Source organism: Balaenoptera borealis (genome assembly GCF_965194805.1).
Source record: "Balaenoptera borealis genome assembly, chromosome: 18".
NCBI classification, from domain to species: Eukaryota; Metazoa; Chordata; class Mammalia; order Artiodactyla; family Balaenopteridae; genus Balaenoptera; species Balaenoptera borealis.
In genome coordinates, this window is record NC_138877.1 from 40932200 (window position 1) to 40953508 (window position 21309).

The 21309-nt window shown below is 31.8% G+C and overlaps 1 protein-coding gene across 9 annotated transcripts in view; it reads right to left on the minus strand.

Moving 5' to 3' along the window:
• Positions 1-21309, minus strand: part of PCDH9 (protocadherin 9) — a 989134-nt gene that overhangs the window by 944465 nt on the left and 23360 nt on the right. The window contains exon 3 of one of the 9 annotated variants that reach the window (XM_082365925.1): positions 3293-3337. The exons of 7 other annotated variants lie outside the window; for them this stretch is intronic. In XM_082365925.1, coding sequence (XP_082222051.1) covers positions 3293-3337 — 45 coding nt within the window. Of the gene's footprint in view, positions 1-3292; positions 3338-13368; positions 20719-21309 lie in introns of those variants that run through there. One more of the 9 variants, XM_082365927.1, reaches the window with a different exon arrangement.

Here is a 21309-nt window from a genome sequence, read left to right on the forward strand (position 1 = left end):
CTTTATTTCACTTGTTTAGTGGGGAATAGTGAAAACCCATCACCAATGATGAACAATATAAAGTAAAACATTAAAATTAAATCTCTATTTTTTGCACAGAATTAAATAAAATACATTAATATTGAGCTAGTGTTATAATTAGTAACTAACATGATTGAGCTTCTTAAAATATAACACTATGTATTACTTTGTGTAATATATATATATAATAGATTTCTAAGAAGAGTTTTGTGACATTCTGAAAATTCCTATGCAATATTGTATTGTATTCTAAGAATCCAACGCATCTCTGATATATAGCTGAAGATGTGTGGCCCAGAAAGAAGCAAATTGTTTAACTGAAAAAGAAATGTTTATTAAATATATTAAGCCTCATAATTAATGATGAGGTCTTTGATAACACAGGTAGAAATGGTATTACTTTCCAAATTATTTTCTGAGATTAAAAATAATTGAATGGATAGATGATTTCAAATGTTAAAAATTACCTAAAAATGACAGAAGAAAGAATTTCTCAGTTAAATTATATGAGGTGGCTAAAGTACAAACTAGGTGAAGAGGAAGAACACAGGTTAAAAGACAATATCTTGGGTGTGAGGAGACAGATACGATGCCATGAATCAGGATTAGAGTTATGTAAAAATATATTAGCATATAAATGTGTAATATATAAGTGATTACAATCTAAAGTAAGTATACATTAAAACAATGTACTTCATCATAGGCCAAGAAATTTTTACACATGAAACTAACATAACCTGAAGTTAATAAACCAAAATCAACCATTTGAAATATCTTATTTGCTCAAGTATCTAATCTCTTATTTTTAAGAGTTTTCAAAGATGTGACCATTGAGACAGTAGATGTCAAATCTTCTACAAAAAAAATTCTCTTAGCCATGCGGACACTCTACCATTGATAATTTTCAACTAGTTGGAAATATTTTTAATAAGCATTTACAATTTTTCAAAAGCTAAAACTTCTTCTGGAGTACAAAAACATAATTAATGTACCAATAAATATGAAACAATCTGCTGTTGGAGGGACTTATACTTTCCACTCTGTTGGATCTTAAGAGCATATACTTAAATTAACGATATGGATCCTGACGGATAAGTATAATGTTAAAATAATTTATGTTTACTCACCTCTGAGTATGACGAGTGACACTGAAGTTAAAAATCCATTACTTGATGGTTTTATACAATAGAAAAGCATAATTTCATTTCAGGACTCAGAATTTATATAGGATTAAGAAATGTCTACTGCAATATAATGCATACATTAAAGTATTGTCTCTCAAACTTTAATATGCATTCAAATCACCTGGAAATTTTGCTGAAATACAGATTCTGGCTCAGTAGGTATGGGGATTCTGCATTTCTAACAAGTTCTCAGGTAATATAGATGCTTCTGGTTCATGGGCGGACTGCATTTTTAGTAGCAAAACCTTAAATAGAATTAGGTTTTAATGATCTATCTCAAGAGGAAAAGATTAGAATGAATGAAGGGGAGAGAAAAAGGAAAGTTATTTTCTGTTGGTAAAAGATCAACTAGATAATAACTCTAATGTGTAATAATAGTTAGTATACTAATGCTTATTTTTTACCATATGGGTTTTGCTACAACTCCAAAATGAATGTACACGTTAGATCCCTAGTAAGCTTCAGACAGGAAAATTCTTGGGCTTCGTAAGTCCCAACTGCTGAAGCCTGCACAAACAAACAAACAAAAACAACAACAAAACAAACAATAAAATAGTACTGTAAAGCAATAAATGAAATATTAAGGCCATTTTCTATCATATATGTTATAATTAAAAGAGAAGGAACCACTGATAATTTGACCAGCAATTTATAAGAATTTTTGTTTGTTGTTTTGTTTGTTTGCTTCAATTTAGGTGGGCCCAAATGCTTTTACCATTTTTCCTCTAAACCTTTCAGTACAAATGCAGCAAGCATCTGTCTTTCTCTGAACTATGTTTCAAATCTAACCTATCCCCACAGGCATCAAAGCTGAACATGATGGTCATGCTGTTCCATGCAGCCCTGAAAGACAAACAAAAGAACAAACACACCCCGGTGACTTAAACCCTGGAGCCAAAGAAGCTCTCCAGGTTTCCAAATGCCTCTCTGATCCTCCCAGTAAATATAAAAGCTGCTTTCTTCAGTCAGTGAAAACAATCATAACTGTCTTTCCTCAAGTCTTGTTGAACCTCTGGGGATAGAGGAAAGATAGAATATAGAAACGTGCACCAAAAGTGTGCACAGATGGGTTTGATTTACACAGTATGGTCTGCTACAACCTGTAGATTAGATAATGGGTTTTCTTAGTTATAGTTTATGTTTCCAGCAGAAGGCCTTCTAACTTCTTTAAATGGTGTCTCTATAAAATTCTGTTTCCCTAAAGGATAACTGACCAAAAAATGCTCTTACTGAATTGCATCATAGTTTTTGTACAACTTTATCTATGAATACATATAATCATAAATGTTATCACATGTATATGCACATTGTAATAAAATTCATAAATCACATCTATTTTCATTTTATTGGTATAAGCTAAGGGAAAATGCAACTATATCCATAAGACAGTGATCTCAAAGCCCATGTTCTTCAGTTGAGCAGGTCAATTTCAAGAGTAAAATCTAATTGTAAAAATTTATAAGAAATTTTGGTATTAAAACTAACAAGGCAGTTTATATCTTATGATTTACTAATGAAGTTTAATTTTAAGCAGCAGTGGAAAAAACCTGCACCTTATATTTATCATACCAATTTATATGCAACTTTGTGAGATTTCTGATTTTACTGATAGTAATTTTCTGACTTTAGTCACTTTTTTGTGTCAGCAAAGCTATACTAGTATTAATATAAAAGACAATATTTTCTGTCATAAATACTCAGCCTTCTTATTCCTATCTTCTAAACATTTTTCTAAATCTTTATTGAACCTAAAAATGGGAAGCAAATGTAGGTTTTTTTAAAATAAAGTTTTGGGGACATTTTTTTGACAATGCTGTTACTTAAGAAATCATAAACAATTTTAGTAAAAGTATTTTTCAGTTGGCAAGGGAGGTATAATTCCTCACGTGATCATGTATGGTAATGTTAATTCTATTTTCCTAACATAAAATAATTCCCTGTTAATTTCAGTAAGGTATTTATCTATAAAGAAATTCTTCTTTTAATGAAATAATTTCAATAACGTTTGAAAAGAGGGAAAAAGCAGTGAGTTGTCCTGGAAATCTTTGACTTTACCAGTGAACAAGTGTCTGGGAAATTGTCTTCACCTTTTCACTTTTACAGTATCTTTCACTGTATGGGAATAATTCCATCTAAAATAAAAGAAAAAATGATAGATCTTAATTGAAAACATTCACTTATATGTAAGGTTTTGGATTTGATCGTTCATTGTTATTTGTGCATCCTTTATGTATCAATCATTGCAGTGCTGACCATGAAACCTCCTGGGATGATGGGAACGTTCTACGTCTACACTGTCGGCAACAGTAGCCACTAGCCACATGTGACTATTGAGTAGCTGAAATGTGGCATGTGACTGAGGAAATATTTTTCTTATCTTATTTACTTTTAATTAATTTAAACTAAATTGTCACATATGGCTAGGATCTACTTTATTGGACAGCATAGCAAATCAGGGCAATAGAGATACAGCCTTGCTGTAAACAAAGAAACTAGCCTCATAAAGCTTATTTCTCATTAGTTATAAATATGAATACAGTTAAAAATAAATAAATGTACAATATAAGTAATATTAAGTGTTGCCAAAAAATAATAAATGAAAGTATAGAGAGCACTGGAGGAGGAGTACTGAACAGAGATGTGAATGAAATGAAGGAAAACGCCATATGACAATGGGATAAAGAATGTTCCAGGTACATTTAAGGAATTTAGCAAGAGCAAAAGGGGTTACTAAACTAATACTTTGAGGAAAAAGTAAGGTTCAAGAGACACGGGTGATTTTTTTTTTTTTTTTTTTTTTACGGGTGATGTTTTAATTTATCTACATAAATAGAATTAGTGAGTGTAAACTAATCCACTAAACAAATACTCTTAATAAAAAATGATTAAAAGTAATACAACTTTAGATACTGTCACAAAGGCACATCAAACATTTATGACACCCTTGACATTAACATTTATCAATTAAAAGCTTATTTGCAGATCTAATTTTGTAAGGCTTAAAATATCAATAAAGTTTTGTGGAAGTCCTCTTGAAATTAATATGCAAAGTATCTTGGAAATTCTACTCAAAATTCCTGATTGTACAGATAAAGAGCCTGAGACATCAAGGTATTACCTGATTCTCATCACTAGGCCCTTTGACATCCAGCCCTGTTGCTTCCTGCGTGATGGTGCTATGCCTGGTATCTCTAATACATCAAATGTTAGATAGGCAGAAAATAAGACAGGCAAAGACACTACTTGTGAACACAATAGCAATGTTTATTAAGTTAGTGAGTTAATGGATGAATGGTAGTAGGGCTAATTTTTACTTTCCTCAAATTTAAAACTACCAGATTTCTTTATGGCAAGTTCACCTAGTTATTGATACTTTAAATTTGGAAGAAATGTTTTATTTTGTTGTGTCTGTAGTGAATTCAATATCAAGGGAGATCTGAGCAATTAATGGATCCTTTTGAGAAAGATGCACTAGCAAATCAAATAATGCAGTTTCCAAGAAAGAACTTTGGATTTCTATTTTGAGAACACTGAATCCAACATACTGAGTGGTCAGAATCCAGTAAAAAGCTGTTAATGTAAAATTAGTAATTCAATTATAGATAAGTGCTCAAATGCATTAAATAATATAGATTCATCAAAAACAGTTTCCTTAATATGAATAGTTTTTCTATTTATAACTCAAACTTTTCTGCAATTTTAAATGATATATTTTATACCATAGCAAAACACTTTTTTTCTACCTTCTAGTTAGAATAAACATTGCTTTTTCAGTGTTCTATGTCCCTTAAATTCTTGATCCTTCCCAGTAGTAATATTTTAAAATGTCAAATGAAGGCTAATTTTTCATTTAACCTTCTTGTAGATAAGTAGAAGATGGGGAAAAAAGTCAAATTGGTAATTTCTACTTTCTCTCCTATTGAAGAATACTAAGGAATGGTTGCACAACAAGTTCTCAAGGCTTTGTCCCCATGTTACTCATATGTGATTTCTTAAGCCTGAATCTCCCAAAGCAATGAAATATGTTTTTGATGCTTTAATATCCACTAATACTTTGGTGAATACTCTAAAAATACTCTCTTTTAGGAAAATAATTCATTCTTTGAGCTTGTAATCTTTACTATGAGCTAAATCTCAATTCCATAAGTAAAACAAATATATACTTAACACATTATATAACTACTTTATTTCTCTGTCTAGAATGTAAACTCCTTAGAAAACGTACATTCCTTGAAAAATATAAATTCCTTGAAAACAGGGAGGAAGTCTTGCTCATTTTATTGTTCCAGATTCTAGTATATAACAAGCTTTCAATAAATACTTAATAAGTATTTGAATGAATCTGAAGAATTTCTCAATGCAATCTACTACTTTGTTCTTGTCCTCTTCTGCTCACAATCTTGAACTCTTGAATTGCTTCCACTGGCCAAAACTATTTCCAGTATTTTGAAAGAAAACAATACATCATCTTACATAATGTTAGGGACATATCCCCACACTTTAGTTTGAAAACGCTGGAACAATGGCAACACCTAGAAAGTTCTTGCAGGCTCACTATAATCTAATGTCAGTCTGACACTTTGGCATATCTCTAACCACTTTTCTGCACAAATCTCTGCCTGATCAAACTAGCTGCACTCTTACCAGGACCTGCCTTATATTCTTCTGAATGCTATTACCTCTCCTCTACCAGCCCTGCCTCAGGCCTTCTCCCTCTTTTTCCTTCTCTGCTAATTCTCCTTCAAGAAACTATACGAAAGAAAGAAATCTGAATTGAATCAGAAACAAGGGGTCTTACTGGAATTAAACCACCTGCTCTCCATGTGACCCTAGCAAGTCACTTTACTACTTTGATTTCTTACTGGTAAAAATTGGGGTAACTCAGTCTATAATTAAAAGGATTGCTGAAAGACTCAAAAGGGGTTCATGCAGGTCTTAGTACATATTAAGAATATATATTCTTCTTCTACCAAGAATTCCATCATTCAACCTTGTTTTTGTCAATGAAAAGATGTGGAAAAAATATCTGACCATTCAAACCCATAATGTTTTTGTGAACAATTGAGAGAAAAAATATTTAAAGTGATATGAAAAGTTACTATTGATTTAAACTTTGGGACACTTTTGGTGAGCTTCAGTCTCTTTTGTGAAGGTTTCCTGACCATCCCAGTCATAAATAAAAGTTTACTTACCTATAGTATATGTTGGCTACATGTATATTTCCTAATATTATAAATATGAATCCATGGATTTACATGTGTTTTTATAATATATCTTTAGGATCCTGGATTCCAAATGACAACAACATACTCAGTCTGACTTAGTAAAAATGAATTCAAAACTAGAGGGGAAGTGTTAGAAATGTACCAGAAAGGTCCTGGGCTAGCTCATGAAATGGAAGGAAAGCTGATTAGGCATTGGTGGCTAAACTCAGAAAAGTAGAATTCATCAGAGTGAAGCAGATTGCTCAGGAGATGTCATTTACAATAATATAGATAAACTATAAGATGGATAGTCCTTTATTTTTGTGTACAAAGCTGCAACTTTTAAAATCACTCAATTTAAATTCCCTGTTCATTGAGTTATTGCCAGAAGCATACATAACTTCCATGTGTTTTGTAAAGAATGTTTATGTAAGATTCTAACATCTTTCATCAGGTAGCTGGAAGGGAAGATTTCTTAACAGGAACCATCCTCACTGCCCAATTCTGTGGAGAGTTCCTTCCTCAAGCTGCTCCTTTCCCAATTTATCAACAGCCATGTTGCTTTTGTAAAAAGTAAAGAGATATACTGAAAATATGTACATGAAAACCCAATTACAGCGTAATTACTGAGCCCATATATGTCTGACTAAAGTCACATTTGTTTGTAATCAAACATACATCCAGTGACATGCCAGATTCAGACTATATCTAGGATAAATTCCTTCAGCCTAGTGAAATAAAGAAGTCTGATAAGGTAAGCCCCCACCGAAGTGGTTGTTATCATAAGAACTTCCCTCTCCTTGAGGCTTTAGTTCTTGGTCAACTATATATAAGGAATCACGCTATCTGCTATAGGAGATTAAAAACACACCCAACACAAAAGAAACAGAAAATAAATGAAAGCCTCTGGCACACTTCCCTTATAAATTTGTCGTTTCCATTCACACATTTTGTGTGTGTGTGTAGTAATTCAGCTATTTTTCCTCTATACAGTTTTCACTATATTTAATATGAGAAAAATCAATGCAGAAAAGTAAGCAGGGTATCTCAGATCTGGTTTGATGTTGAATAGAGTTAAGAAATGAATATGAATCCCTGTATATTACCTATCTGTTAAACTCTGAAATATGAGCTTTTCCAAAAGATATAAATCATAAAAATAAATAACCTTTCATGCAAAGACTATATTACTATATATTACCTTGAATATATATTCTCAGTTCACTTCCTTATAAGTGGGAAAAATACTTTAATTACAAGTAATGATTAAAGAGAAAGCCTACAGTTATGGGTTTATGGAAGTTTCAAAGAAAGGTTGTTGTGATTTTTCAGTTTCATAGTCTCTTTTAATCCCCATGGCAATAACCCTTTACTATGTCCATATTTCTATGGAAGTGACACCAGTTTTAAATATTTCTGCTAAATCAGATTTTATTGTACAAACATTTAATTTTAGTATCACTAGTAAGTTAGACATGCACACATAGGAACAAGAAACAATGTAACTTCCCAATTTTGTACATTTAGATTATTTCAGTTATTTTCTGCCATATAACACAGGATGAATTTTTTTTAAAGCTGATTTGACAGAATACTTTTTTAAAATTAATATTTATTTATTTATTTGGCTGTGCCGGGTCTTAGTTGCAGCACATGGTACCTTCCTTGCGGCATGCAAGCCCAGGTTTGATCCCTGGTCAGGGAACCTGCATGTTGCAACTAAGAGTCCACATGCCACAAGTAAAGATTCTGCATGCCGCAACTAAAGATCCTGCATGACAGAATACTTTTAAGCAAAAATAGTTGTTAAAGTTAAGTTGAAAGGAAAGCTTTGTTTTGGAAGTTTTAGCAATACTATTTATCAAACACTTTATCATACTTTCCAGGCAATATTCTAAACTCTTTCAAATATTAATTCTTTGATTATTGCACTCATATAAGCACTATAGAGACGTTAACACATTTACTATTTCTTTGTTTCACAAATGTTGAGACACTCACAAAATCACTGGCTTCAAATTAAAACATAGGGGACAAAGACAAAAATTCAATAGTGACCACTGAAGACTAAAATAAGCTTTGTAATTCCACCTTCATCTCCATTATCTTTACGAACTCCACCCTTCATAGGTATGATGACTCTTCAATGAACTATTCCTCTGTTATTAACCATGTCTGCTCTTCTCTTCATATTACCTGTTTAATAATCATTCAATGATAAAATCATTTAAATATTTGCTCAAAAATTACAACTGAGGAACTAAACTTGCTACCAAGAATGCAGGAATGGTATCTTAAGAAAAAAACATAAAATTTGGACCATTTGCTGTTTTGCAATATATATTATTACACTTCTCAAATAAAATAGTATTAATATTTATCATTTTATTAGATTATTACCCTTTAAAACTTGAAGTTTTTATTTTCTAGTGATCTCTATAAATAATTTCAAGGAAATAGTAAGTATTTTGTTTCCATTCATTTGATTTACTGTGGGAAAATTGGTAAGTTTTCTGGTTCTGAAACTTTCTGACAAGAGCGACACAGTTGAAAACACTCAGCAATTAAAGTGTATGCTGAAATGTAGAAAAAACAAAATGTTTCAAAAGCATAATGAAGAAACACCATTAATATAAAGAAGGAAATGTCTACCAAGAGAGCCAGTTGTAATTACAACAATGGGTGTGATATATGCCTCAATTAAATTGCCAGTTTAATTGAGAGTGGACACCGGGATCATTTGTGTCAACTGAGAAATATCCATAACAGGAGGTCATCAGAGCTGAGCCCAAACCACTGACAAAAATGAAAATGCAGTAAATACAGTTTCACTGGGAAAATTAATATTGTTAGTTTAAACACATTTCAAGAGTTTTAAAAGTAATTAATTCACCTACTATTTAGTAGGCAATCTATTATTTAATAGGTAATGAAGGTTGCAAACACCAGTTTTCGGTGCAATAATCATTTGTCACTCTCATGAAAAGTCACTGGATTTTATCAAATATTTTTGAGAAAAATAAGAATCAATGCCAATTAGGAAAGCTTTTGGGGAAATGATTCATGTTCATGGGGATAAAGGTAGATGTTAGTACATTTTCACAGTATTAATATTTGTAATGATATTGAACGATGTATTCATTTTTAAGCAGTATAAAACATGATCACTAAAAAGCAAAATACAAGAGATTTCATATGGTATAATTCCATACATATAAAATGTCCAGAGAAAAAAGTAAATTTAGTGGTTGCCTGGGGGCAAATTTGGGGAGATAGAGGTCAACAGTAAATAGGCACAAGGGATCTTCACTGAGGTGATGCAAATGTTCCCAAACTACAGTGATAGTTGAACAACTTGCTAAATTTACTAAAAATTGTGGAATTGCACACTTAAAATGAATTAGTTAAATGATATCTAAAATATGCCTCAACAAAGTTGTAAAAAAATAGTCACTAACCTTTAAAGGTGAAGTTTAAGTTTACAACTTAAACTAGTGGTTTGCTGTGAAGTTGAAACAAATGTTTTGGATACGTTACTTATTGTCTATGAAACAGTTTCCTCATCAATGAAATGAGGATAAGAACAACTTAACTTTACTTCATAGGGTGATTTTGAGGGTTAAAAAAAAATCCATGAATAAAGGCATGTGTGAAGTATTTAATGCATAATAATTACTAGGTATAGTAGCTCTGGGTACTGATATGGATTCACCAAAAACAAAGGGGTATCTTAACCGGAGGAAAACAAAAAACCTGTCCTTAATAGACTGGTAGAGAATGGTAGTCAGAAAGTGAAACGGTTTGTCTTAATTAGAATTCTCATCCAGGGCACCTTACCACTCAGTGGTAACTACTCTCATCTCAAATTCTGGCAAAAGATTCACAAGAAAGAAGGAAAGGAAGGAGGGAGTGAAGGAGGAAGGAACGGAGGGAGGGAGGAAGGAAGCCTTACTAATTCACCAAGTTTGAAATGTCTTTGATCTTGAGTTAGAGAAAAATACAAATAATGAAAATGTAGTGTGCAAAGTATCTCTGCATATATGACGAATACTATTAAAATATTATAAATAAACAACATTTAAAGTTTTGTGCATATTTTCAAAGAATTCTGGGCAAGTACATTTTGATGTATGCTTATGTAAGGTTTCATTTCATTGTCTTTAAAATACTTTTGTCTCTTCTTCAAATCAATCTTGATTCTTGGGACGAGTGGTAGAAGATTAAAAAAAATTCTAGCTGAGCCATGTAGGAGCTGTGTGACCTTGAAAAACGTTGAAACACTGAGCTTTAATTTTCTTAGAAATGGGGATAGAAATCAAATTTAAACTTTTTTGTGGCACTCAAACACACAATCTTATGTGAAATTAATTTATCAATTTATATGGCTATTGACAAAAAAAAAATCATGTTTCTATTATTCTCTTTGTAAGGAGAAAGGAGACGTCAGGCAAAGTCTAGGTTGGAAACATGAGGGTGAACAGGAAATTACACCTGTATTATGTCACTCCACAGGGATTATCTGTGCACCTGACAGCAACAAAAGGACAGTAGACAAACTATAAAAAATAAATCAAACTTAACAAATAGTGAGAACTGCATACATCAAGTTTAAATTTAAAGCTGTCCTATTTCACTTGGCTGGCTCTGAGTGCTTATGTTCATGCCTGCTAACAGCATCAATTATATATATTCTGCAGAGAGCATTTCATTAAAGTGATCAATGTTTTCATTCCTATGGCAAAACGTGTGTTTTAATGTGTTATTTTTCTACTGTACAAGATGAGGAAGCAGAAATATTTCTGGATTTTAACCATTATCATAAGAGGAAGTGGTTCCAAAGAGAGTTCATTTTCTAAAACAATAGCTAGTGCTGAGAAAAGAATATTAAATTCCTTTCACTTGAAATACTTCAAACTTTTTTCAAAGAATATTTTGTAGGAGTTGCATAAAGAGTCAAATAATTTATATAAATTTGGTTATTACCCAGGGCCACAGGCCCCTGGAAGATTTCATAGATGGGCTCACAGAGTCTATGGAAACCTTGAACAATTTGCAATTCTTAAAAAATATATGTGGGTATATGAATTTTTCTGGAGAGTGCACCTATACCTTTTAAATGATGCTCAAAGTAGTCCAGAATACAAATGTTTAAGCACTGTTGGTTTTGAAGTGAAATATTTAAAGTAACAAATATATTTCTGTTATATTAATAACCATTTATATGCTTAAGGCTATCGCACATTTCCAAAATGATTAAAATAAGTAATTGCCAAAAGGCACAAAATTACATGCATGCATTTAATACATATATTTAAGAATAGCTTCTTAAATGTAGCAATTAATAGTTATGATTTATAAATGGATTAATTCTAACACTGTTAATTTTCTATATAAGACAAGAGGTAATTATGTAAAGAAAGTCACAAATGATTATCAAAACAAAATTTTGCCAGCATTTATTGTTTTCAATATTTTAAAAATATTATTTTAAATATTTAATTTATTATTAAATATATATTTATACTTAAAGTGGCAAATAGATAATGACTTTTCTGGGCTATAAGGACATTACATTATATATCAAGTATTATTTTGTATAACAAAGCAACAAAAAAGTTAGTTGTTATTTTCCCTATTGTATAGGGAACACACTTTGTTCTATTTTGCAAGTATGTATGTTAAGGAGAAAAATAAACAAAATAAAATAATTAAATTAACTGTAACATGCATCTTACCATATAACAAGATTAAGTGAAATTTTATTTGAGAAAGTATAAATTATAATTACTTATATACATTAAAAGAACAACTCCATCATCAGAGTCTTTGGTCATTCATTTGTCCATATTAGGCACCTACTATGAACAGGAATTCTGCCAGATTTCTTTTGAATTTTCAGTATGTTATTAAATCTCATTTGGTATACAAAACTCTCAATTTTACTCCCTCCATTCCAAAGAAACCCAGTCACCTTACAGATCATCTATGCAAAAGGTTGTAAGTGCAGCATTAGAAACACATCAAATTATGTGTAAAGTTACCACTTGGCAAAAACAAGCACCATAACATAGGTGAGCGATAAATATTTATTAAATAAATGATGTGTGGAATTGTTTTTTTCCCTGATGTAGTTTTTTTAAAGTAGTCAAAAGTTAAAATAATGATTCATTTACACTAACTGGAAAATTCTGAATTTTTTATGTATTCATAAGTAAATGGTTACTTGTACATTTTCAAAAACTAAGTGTTGTGCTCTGCTAAAGGAAATATATTTAAATATCAAAAGCAGCTATAGTAAAAATAATGACAGTCTATGATACTTAGGTTGATGAAAATATTAATTAATGATAATAATTCCAAAGATTCCACCTATTCAAAATTTTAAAACAGAAAATTGATACATTATTCAAATAATATCAAAAGTAAACTTTTGGTATTAGAATATATATTAAATTCTGATTGTATAATAGATAACTGATTATATTTAGTAAATAACAAAAATTAAATTTTTAGAGTGCAGAAGAATTAATGTTTCAATAATTCTTTATATAAATATATGTATATAAATATATTCTTCTATATACACATGCATACAGATTATAAGATATTTATATCTGTACATGTAAATATATGAACATATACCAATATACAGATACATCTCTGAGATTAGGCAGTTTATTTCTAGTCACCAAAAATAAAATTAAAAGTATACACTAAATTAGCTGGTGTTGACTATCAGAATATCTTGTTAGGCATAATATTCATTCCTTTTCTCCTCCCAGTTCTTCTCAGTTAAAAATCACTTGCTTCTTCTAAAATGTGACTAATAATACTTATTTAATCCTCCCACATATATTTAAAAAATATATGTGGGTATATGAATTTTTCTGGAGAGTGCACCTATACCTTTTAAATGATGCTCAAAGTAGTCCAGAATACAATTCCGCTTATGTCAGAATGCATTTTTGAAGTGAAAGTAAGTGGTGAAAATTATTTGGATTTATTGTGTTAATGTGTTTTAATGTTTTAACAAAATATGCATTATTTATGAATAAAAATATGGGCAAAATCCTTGTAGGGAATTAAAGCTCATGAAAAAAATACAAAAGAGGGGGCTTCCTTGATGGCGCAGTGGTTGAGAATCTGCCTGCCAATTCAGGGGACACAGGTTCGAGCCCTGGTCTGGGAAGATCCCACATGCCACGGAGCAGCTGGGCCCGTGAGCCACAATCACTGAGCCTGCGCGTCTGGAGCCTGTGCTCCGCAACAAGAGAGGCCGCGACAGTGAGAGGCCCGCGCACCGCGATGAAGAGTGGCCCCCGCTTGCCACAACTAGAGAAAGCCCTCGCACAGAAACGAAGACCCAACACAGCCATAAATAAATAAATAAATAAATAAAAATTTAAAAAAAAATATGAAAGAGGAAAGGAATGGATAGAAATGCTGGATAGCATTAAAACAGTAAACAATTTCAAAGAACTAATCAAAGGGGAAAATACATATTTGGAATCACATTTTTCTTCTCTTACAGGAAAAGAACCTTGTTATCCCTGGCTGTTTACTATTTAACTAAGATACCAACAAGCCACTTGCCCAGCTTTTGATGATACTAAGATTTGATTACTTCAGTATTCAAAATACTTTTCATTACATGGATGGAAAGTAAATTTTAAAAGTGTTCTGTTTTGTGTATAGCATGAAAATGTCAATGCAAGCTAAAAATATTTTCATTTAATTACATTTGCTGAATGGACCTGAGTGAACTTACGTTTTTAAGGGAAAAACATCTGCAAAAACAAAACAAAACAAAATCTGGCAAAAAGGGCAGAATGGGCTAAATCTCTCTGGGTTAAACTCAAGATAACTTTAAGACCAACAGCAATTTTGTAACATGCCTTCCACATTTATGAATAGTAAGTTTTCATCTTGGTTAATTCAAATGAATATCATTACAAAATGGTTTTCATATGAAAACTATTTAGACCTTTTAATGACAACAATTTTTTGCTTGTTTTTAATAAATACATAAATAAAATAATCAATCTGCAACTGAGAAGATTATGTGTGATAAAATTTAGTTCAACTCCCCACTTTTTATAGTTGTAAATCTAAACATAAAACACAGCAAATGCATATCTATCCCTCCCCCAGCAATGCTGAGTACATGTGTTACTCTGTGCAAATAGCCAAGTGGTTGCATTCCAACAGGCTTCAAGAGTGACATTAAAAACTGTGATGATACAGGGATTGCCCCAGAATCTGATATTTCTTAGCAAAATAAGGGAGTCTATCCCTCAGTGGACTAACCTGAACCAAATGTGGATATTTATATTTACTATATTTGAGAGTCTAGCCTTACATTTTAATGGGATGTCAAAAGTAACGTATGCCAAACTTTTTTCTTAAATATCTTTGTAACTTCAGTAAACAGAGCATAAAAAAGTTTGATTAACAGACCTACATATATTTTCTCCACGTTACCTCCATGTAACTTCTTCTCTGCAGTCTAGAACACTCAGTTAAAGTGCAAATTGCTTGACATTCCAGTTTGGAAAGTGGACATAATGAGTAACTAGGGCTTTGAGGGGGAAGCCCATTTTGTGTCATTTAGCCAGGTTGCACAGGTGTGAGCCATTCATCACTTAGGAGAGCAGCCTCACGATTAAACAAGGGCTAGCTCTTCACCACACTGTATGTTTTAACTCATCATTTTATCAATAAGATTAAATTCAGGGACTCCTTATTAGAAAATCAGAGAACAATTTCAAAAAATGTTCACAAATAAATTCAACACAAAATCTCAAAGTTGTAGAAAACAATTTCTGAAACTTTATTGTGAATTTTAAGGTACATTTAGTAAAGGATGTTTTCCTTAATATAATTAATTAAAATAAATGGGAAAGAAATGCACATACTACTTTTTTAAAGCAAGGATAAGTACAGACTTTTGAGGCCACAATATACACAATTATATGAGTGCAATAAGCTTCCAAATACATTAGGTATATATCTGTTTAAATAAATAGTAGAATACTTGTTTGACATATGTGAGTCATACTGATTACACCAAAAATGTTTTACAAAATATAGTGAAAAATGGAACGTTATACATTTGATATACAACTTTTTAAATACTTTATATATGCATTACTTAATTCAAATTATAGTGTACAGAAGTCCATTTTAATGAGGACAAGTTTTGTGTTTTTAACACTGTTCAGCAAATATAGATATTAAGATGCATCCCTACACATGTTACTAAATTCCCATTCAACTTAAATCACTAGCACAGGGAAGAAAGAATTCTACCAGTTATTAACAGTAATCATTTTATTGATAAATTATGAATATAACACACTGCAACATTATTTTGGCTATTTAAAATCTAAACTATATCAGCTAATTCTTGAGCCAAATTTTTTTGTGTGTATATAAAATTTTAATTTGAAATTAAAATAGAAAGATATTGCTACATTGAACTTCTTAACTACTCTTCACTATACTTATTTTAAATAATACCGTTAATTATCAGTTTTCCATTGGGAAAATTTTCCCTATAATCCTTTAATAATAACGCTTGTGTACTGCCCTATTATGAATCTCAAGAGTTCATTTCACCAAGTAGCAATAGAATATACTGTACTGTGAATACTACCTACAGAATAATGGTATTATAGAAACAGGTGATGTCAAGTGTTTACATTTAAAATTATTGATACATTGTAGCACAATAAGAGAGATTATTTTAAGCCACATTTCATCATATTTAGCATACAGTTAACATGACAATTTGTTTGGATTATGTAAAAATGTGTCTATTTTGCAGAAGTAAAACTGAATATAAATTACCAGGGTTGTTGTTGTTCAATTGAAAACAAATGTTTTATTTTTTGTAGGGTTCTTTTAATAATGGAAAGTACAGAAAAGGAATTAAACATATCCACCTATCTTAGAGTAGTGAAGTGGGGAGAGGGATCATGCAATGATCATTCTCTAAAAATTATTTGGACAATAATAATTGAAAAAATGCATTTTGCATTTAAATAATGAAAAATGTGCTTATTTGAGTATGTCTACAAAAGCTTCCTGGTAATATTAGAACACAAGCATAGAATGATTAGGAGCACATTATCACTTTCTTTTTACATTTGGACTAGAAAAGCAACATAAAGAAACCTGTTGGCTGTGAATTGATATTGCATTTTTATGTTTTCAGAATATTAGGAGATCAACATATCTAAAAGCATATCTAAAAGCAAGCAAGACAAGTTAAATTCTCCTAAACCTCCCCAGTACCAATTGCCCACCATTTTAATGGAGCAGCACCACATGTCAAGCACCCAGTCAATCTCTATAACTCACCAAGTTGCCTTTTATTGGTCAGAATGAAAAGCATAGACATTTTCTATCAGAAGTCAGTTGATATAGAGGACACACACACATGCAGACTTAATCTACTTTTAGTGTAGGCCATAAACCTGTGAAGCATGAGCTTTGCCTTACTAACTTTGGCACCTTATTTTTCTGTCAGAGAGAAATGCCTTCAGAGCTATTAATGCATTTATGTTAGGAAGAAATGTGCTCACTTATGAGTAGGGGTATTACTTCTGTCCATATTTGCATTAGGGTGTGTGTGTGTTGTTAAGTTTTCAGGGTAGTAAAAGATTAAATATACCTCAAGTAACATGTGATTGCCAAAGAGTAATCTTATTTCTTGCCCTGTAAAATGAACAGGGGTTAATTAAGCAAATTGCTATGTCTTCTCAGCACTCTGTGCTTTAAAACCTTGACAGGAGCAAAGAATGATTTGTTTAACTATAAAGTATGTGGACATTCACACTCAGTGAAGACAGCTCCGGTCTCTTGACCACTCTCTCAGAATCTTAGATACTAAATAATAGAGCTTCAAATATTCTTTCTTAACTTTTTGAAGTTAAGTGAATACAAACAAGGTTTCATAAACTACAAATATCCCTAAACTGGGTAACAAATTTATTGAAAGCTTAAATACAATCATCTCATTTTATCTACATCTAGAACTCCATCATTATAGTTAATAGACTTTATAATTCTATTTTACTACCATTCTGTATATCAAAACTCATCTACAATCACTTCAAATACAGTATGATGAACAAGTCTGTGATTTCCTTTTCAAATGATCATCTTAAATTTAGCATATTCCTGATCCTTTTAGTTTTAATATTACTATTTTAAGAGACAATAATTTTTTAAAAAGCTTTAAAAAGTTCTGTGAATTACTAGAATCCATTGCCTAAGTGAATGTGTAAAAGTGATACCGAGTAAGTCATTTCCGTATTGCTCTAGTTCACTTTTGCCAATCCATGCGTGGCATTCAAATACATTTTGTGATTAAAACAATAGAATGCACACAATTAAGGAAAAGAAATCCTCTTTTACTGAAGAGACATCTTAAAAAATCACACTGTCAAAAATCTAAAATTAGTACCCACATCAGAAATCTATGTAAAAGTATACTCAAGAGCTTGCCAATTTAAAGTCCCAAAACTAATTTTATTAAAGTGCAACTACAGAAAAAGTCAATTTGCAATAACAACAGTTACAAAGTTCTCAAATAACTTGAATCAATAAATATACAGTCTTAGTAGTAGAAAATATTGCCATAAATCTACTGCTATGATAGATAAGCTTCATAGCAAGAAAAAAACAACAGCTGGAGGTAGGGGAGACTTCAACATTTTATAGTTAAATGTTTTTATTAAAACTTTAGGTAAGGTATGAAAATATCTTTTCACTTCAGAGATATTTCATACAGAAATATGTATATAATGGTATATGAGACCTGCGTGTATTCATTGCATCTCATTTTCTTATTGTGGTCACAGACTAAATATACCCTTTCTGTGATTATTTTTAAGAGATAAAAGTGGTTGTAATTAAATGGACAAAATCATACACTGAATACAATACTGACTCACTCACTCAGTTGAATCAATTCTTGACATTTGTGAAAAATGAGTTATGTATTTGATGAGAAAAATTATACCAGCTTGAGTAACATAATTATTCTCCACTTCCCTTTTCATCCACTTTCTTGAAATTCTGAATGTGCAAAAGCTAGAAATTGGTGTCCATTTGCCTTTTCTACCACGTCACTGCAGAAAAACCATTACAGAATTTTCACTCCACTAGTGTAATGTTGTCTAGTTCTAATTAATCCTCTTATGTCATTCCTCAGCTGTCTGGAATTGATGTATATTAATTCATAATTGTGGGAGTAGAAAACAAAGCACATGCTGGAAAGCTTCTGCTCTACTCAAGGCAGAAATTTCCAATGCTAAGACTATTAAATTTGGCTCTTGTAATGTCCATTTGGATAGAGTCTGCCTGTCACAGTCATAACCAAAAGGCATAATGTCTCTACAAATTATCAGCAACACCCAGAACGTCAATGCAAAATTAATCTAGTTTCTCACAAAGCCTTGTGTTTCTAGTCCCTAGATAAAGGAGAACTCCAGCTATTTTTAAGTCATCTGGAAAGCTAAATCAACACATCATGTTAGGCACTAACTTCTGCATGCCAGGGTTTTAGTTTCCAAACCCCAGCTGGGAACTCCATCACAGGACTATAGCCTATCGTGAAATCAAAACAGTTTGGCACTCTTCTACCTGAATCTAATAAAAAAAGTGATTACTACAAGTATTTTTGCTTTTATGTTTGGTCTCATGAAATGTGAGTTCCATCAAAAAGTGTCATTTAAAAAAATTACTTCCTATAAATGACTCTTTAAACAAATATACAGACAAAAATTACACCTGTCATCTCTATTGCTTTCTAGCCTTGCATATGTTTTTGAGTTCAAAGTAAACTTGCCTGTATGTCTTTGAGTTCATATTGAAGAATTATGCTTTTCCAATCTTTTACCTTAATAATTTAAACCAAGGAAATCCTGCCACTCTAGTTCATTGACAAATTCACAGGTGAATTTAGCTTTCTTGTATCAATGGTTGATCTAAAACCTTACCAAATTCTTGTCTAATTAACAACATAAAATCTACATTTGGTCAACGTGTTCAATACTGGTCTTTAATTAGAATAATTGAAATTTTTCTGCCTACTGAAGCTTATTAGTAAGGGTCATCAAGAAAAAGCTGCCGACCCAAAATAAAGTAAGCACAATCAAAATGTAAGCAATGTGAGCTTCAAAAATATGGACTTTTGGAATTTAAAGTCAATCTGTTTGTCTCCTATCAAGAGACATTTTTCGAAAGAGCAGATCCTTGTTATTCTCTAGGAATGTGGCAGAATTTATATTCTAAATAAGAATAGCATCCATGAGTAATGCAATGATCCACATGCACTACACACAGTGGACAAAAAGTTAGCATGTTGTTCCAAGAATCAGTTTCCTTTGCCAAATGGAATAGGGAAAGCTGTGCAACCAGAACTCTCAGCTATTTCGTTTTCACCTTCAAATGCACCTCAAATTAAAACTGCAATTTTCTCACTTAGGAGTTTTACCAAAATGCATCCATTATAATAATCCATGATAAACACATTTTATCTGACTATACAGCTGAAATGGTTCTCTCAGGTTCTTAGATTTAAGGGGGATCCTGAAAGTCCAACATGTGGTTGACAAGTGTTCACCATCTCTTGTTAGAGTTTTAGGCAAGGACACATTAAGAAGCCAGTAATGAAATATGGTAGATTTATAAAACTGTATGAAATTACTGGATACTTTTTGTGGTTGTAGGTGATAAAACTGGAAAAATTTTAGGGCTAAAATTTTATAAACAGTAATAAAAGCTTATTATACACGTTTCTAAACACACATGAAGATATGTCTCCTAGTGTATTACGGATAGGTTGGGAAAAGGCATATGCTGACCTTAGTGGACAAGTTTGTGCAGATGTGGATGGAGGGTGGTTGTTGCTTCTGCTCTACTGGAGAGCAGGGGATGGAATAAAAAAATTTTTAAAAAAAGGAAAGGATCATTCTAGTCTAGTGAAGAAGAGAGATCTTTTTAGCATCATTATTGCTTGACCGCCCCCTCTTCTAGATGCCTCCTTATAAAGAGTAGTTAAAAAAAAAAAATCACAAAATTCTTCTTCTATTTTGAAATTAGCAGAATGTTTGAAATTCACTGCCAAAATATACTGTTTGTGAAAAGTATCCAGGATGCTACTGCCTAAAACACACTAATGCTATTACTACTCTTACTATGTAATGTCCATGAATGTTCATTGTACACTGGAAAGAACCACGCATGCCTCAGGTATGACTGTATCATCAAGCCATATGCTTAGTGTCGAAATCTGTACCCTAAAGGAATTTAAAACAGAAATGTTAAATTAGACTTCAGCTTTTCTTTTTTATCTTTATACAAATAATTTATTTGGGGGCAGAAGTGACTCTTGGTGACGTGCCACAATTTTATTTTTTAAACTAGAAGTTCAATCATAGAGGCAGTATTGCTTAGCAACTACAAGCAAAGCCTCTGGTGTAAAACTGCTAGGGTTCAAGTCCTAGACTACTCTCCATTTACAAGAACTGTGACCTTAAGCAAATCGTTTAACTTCTCCTCAGCTGGAAAAGAGGGATGTTAACAATACTACCTGACCCACAATGTTATTGTTCCTATTTAAGAAGTTAATACATGTAAAGGGCTGAGAAGAATGCCAGGAGCACAGTGAGTACTCAAGTAAATGCTGGCTGATTGTCATTATCTGGTGTTGGAAATCTACTTTCAAAGCATTGCAAACGAAGTTACTAGAAATAAAGAGATAACAGTGCCAAAGGGAATATTGCGATCTTCTCTTTACAGATTCCCAAATATCTTCCATTTCTCCCATGAAATTGTTTGCTATTTAGCTGAAATTAGTGTGGGTTTTTTTTGGCCAGTGACTTTTATAA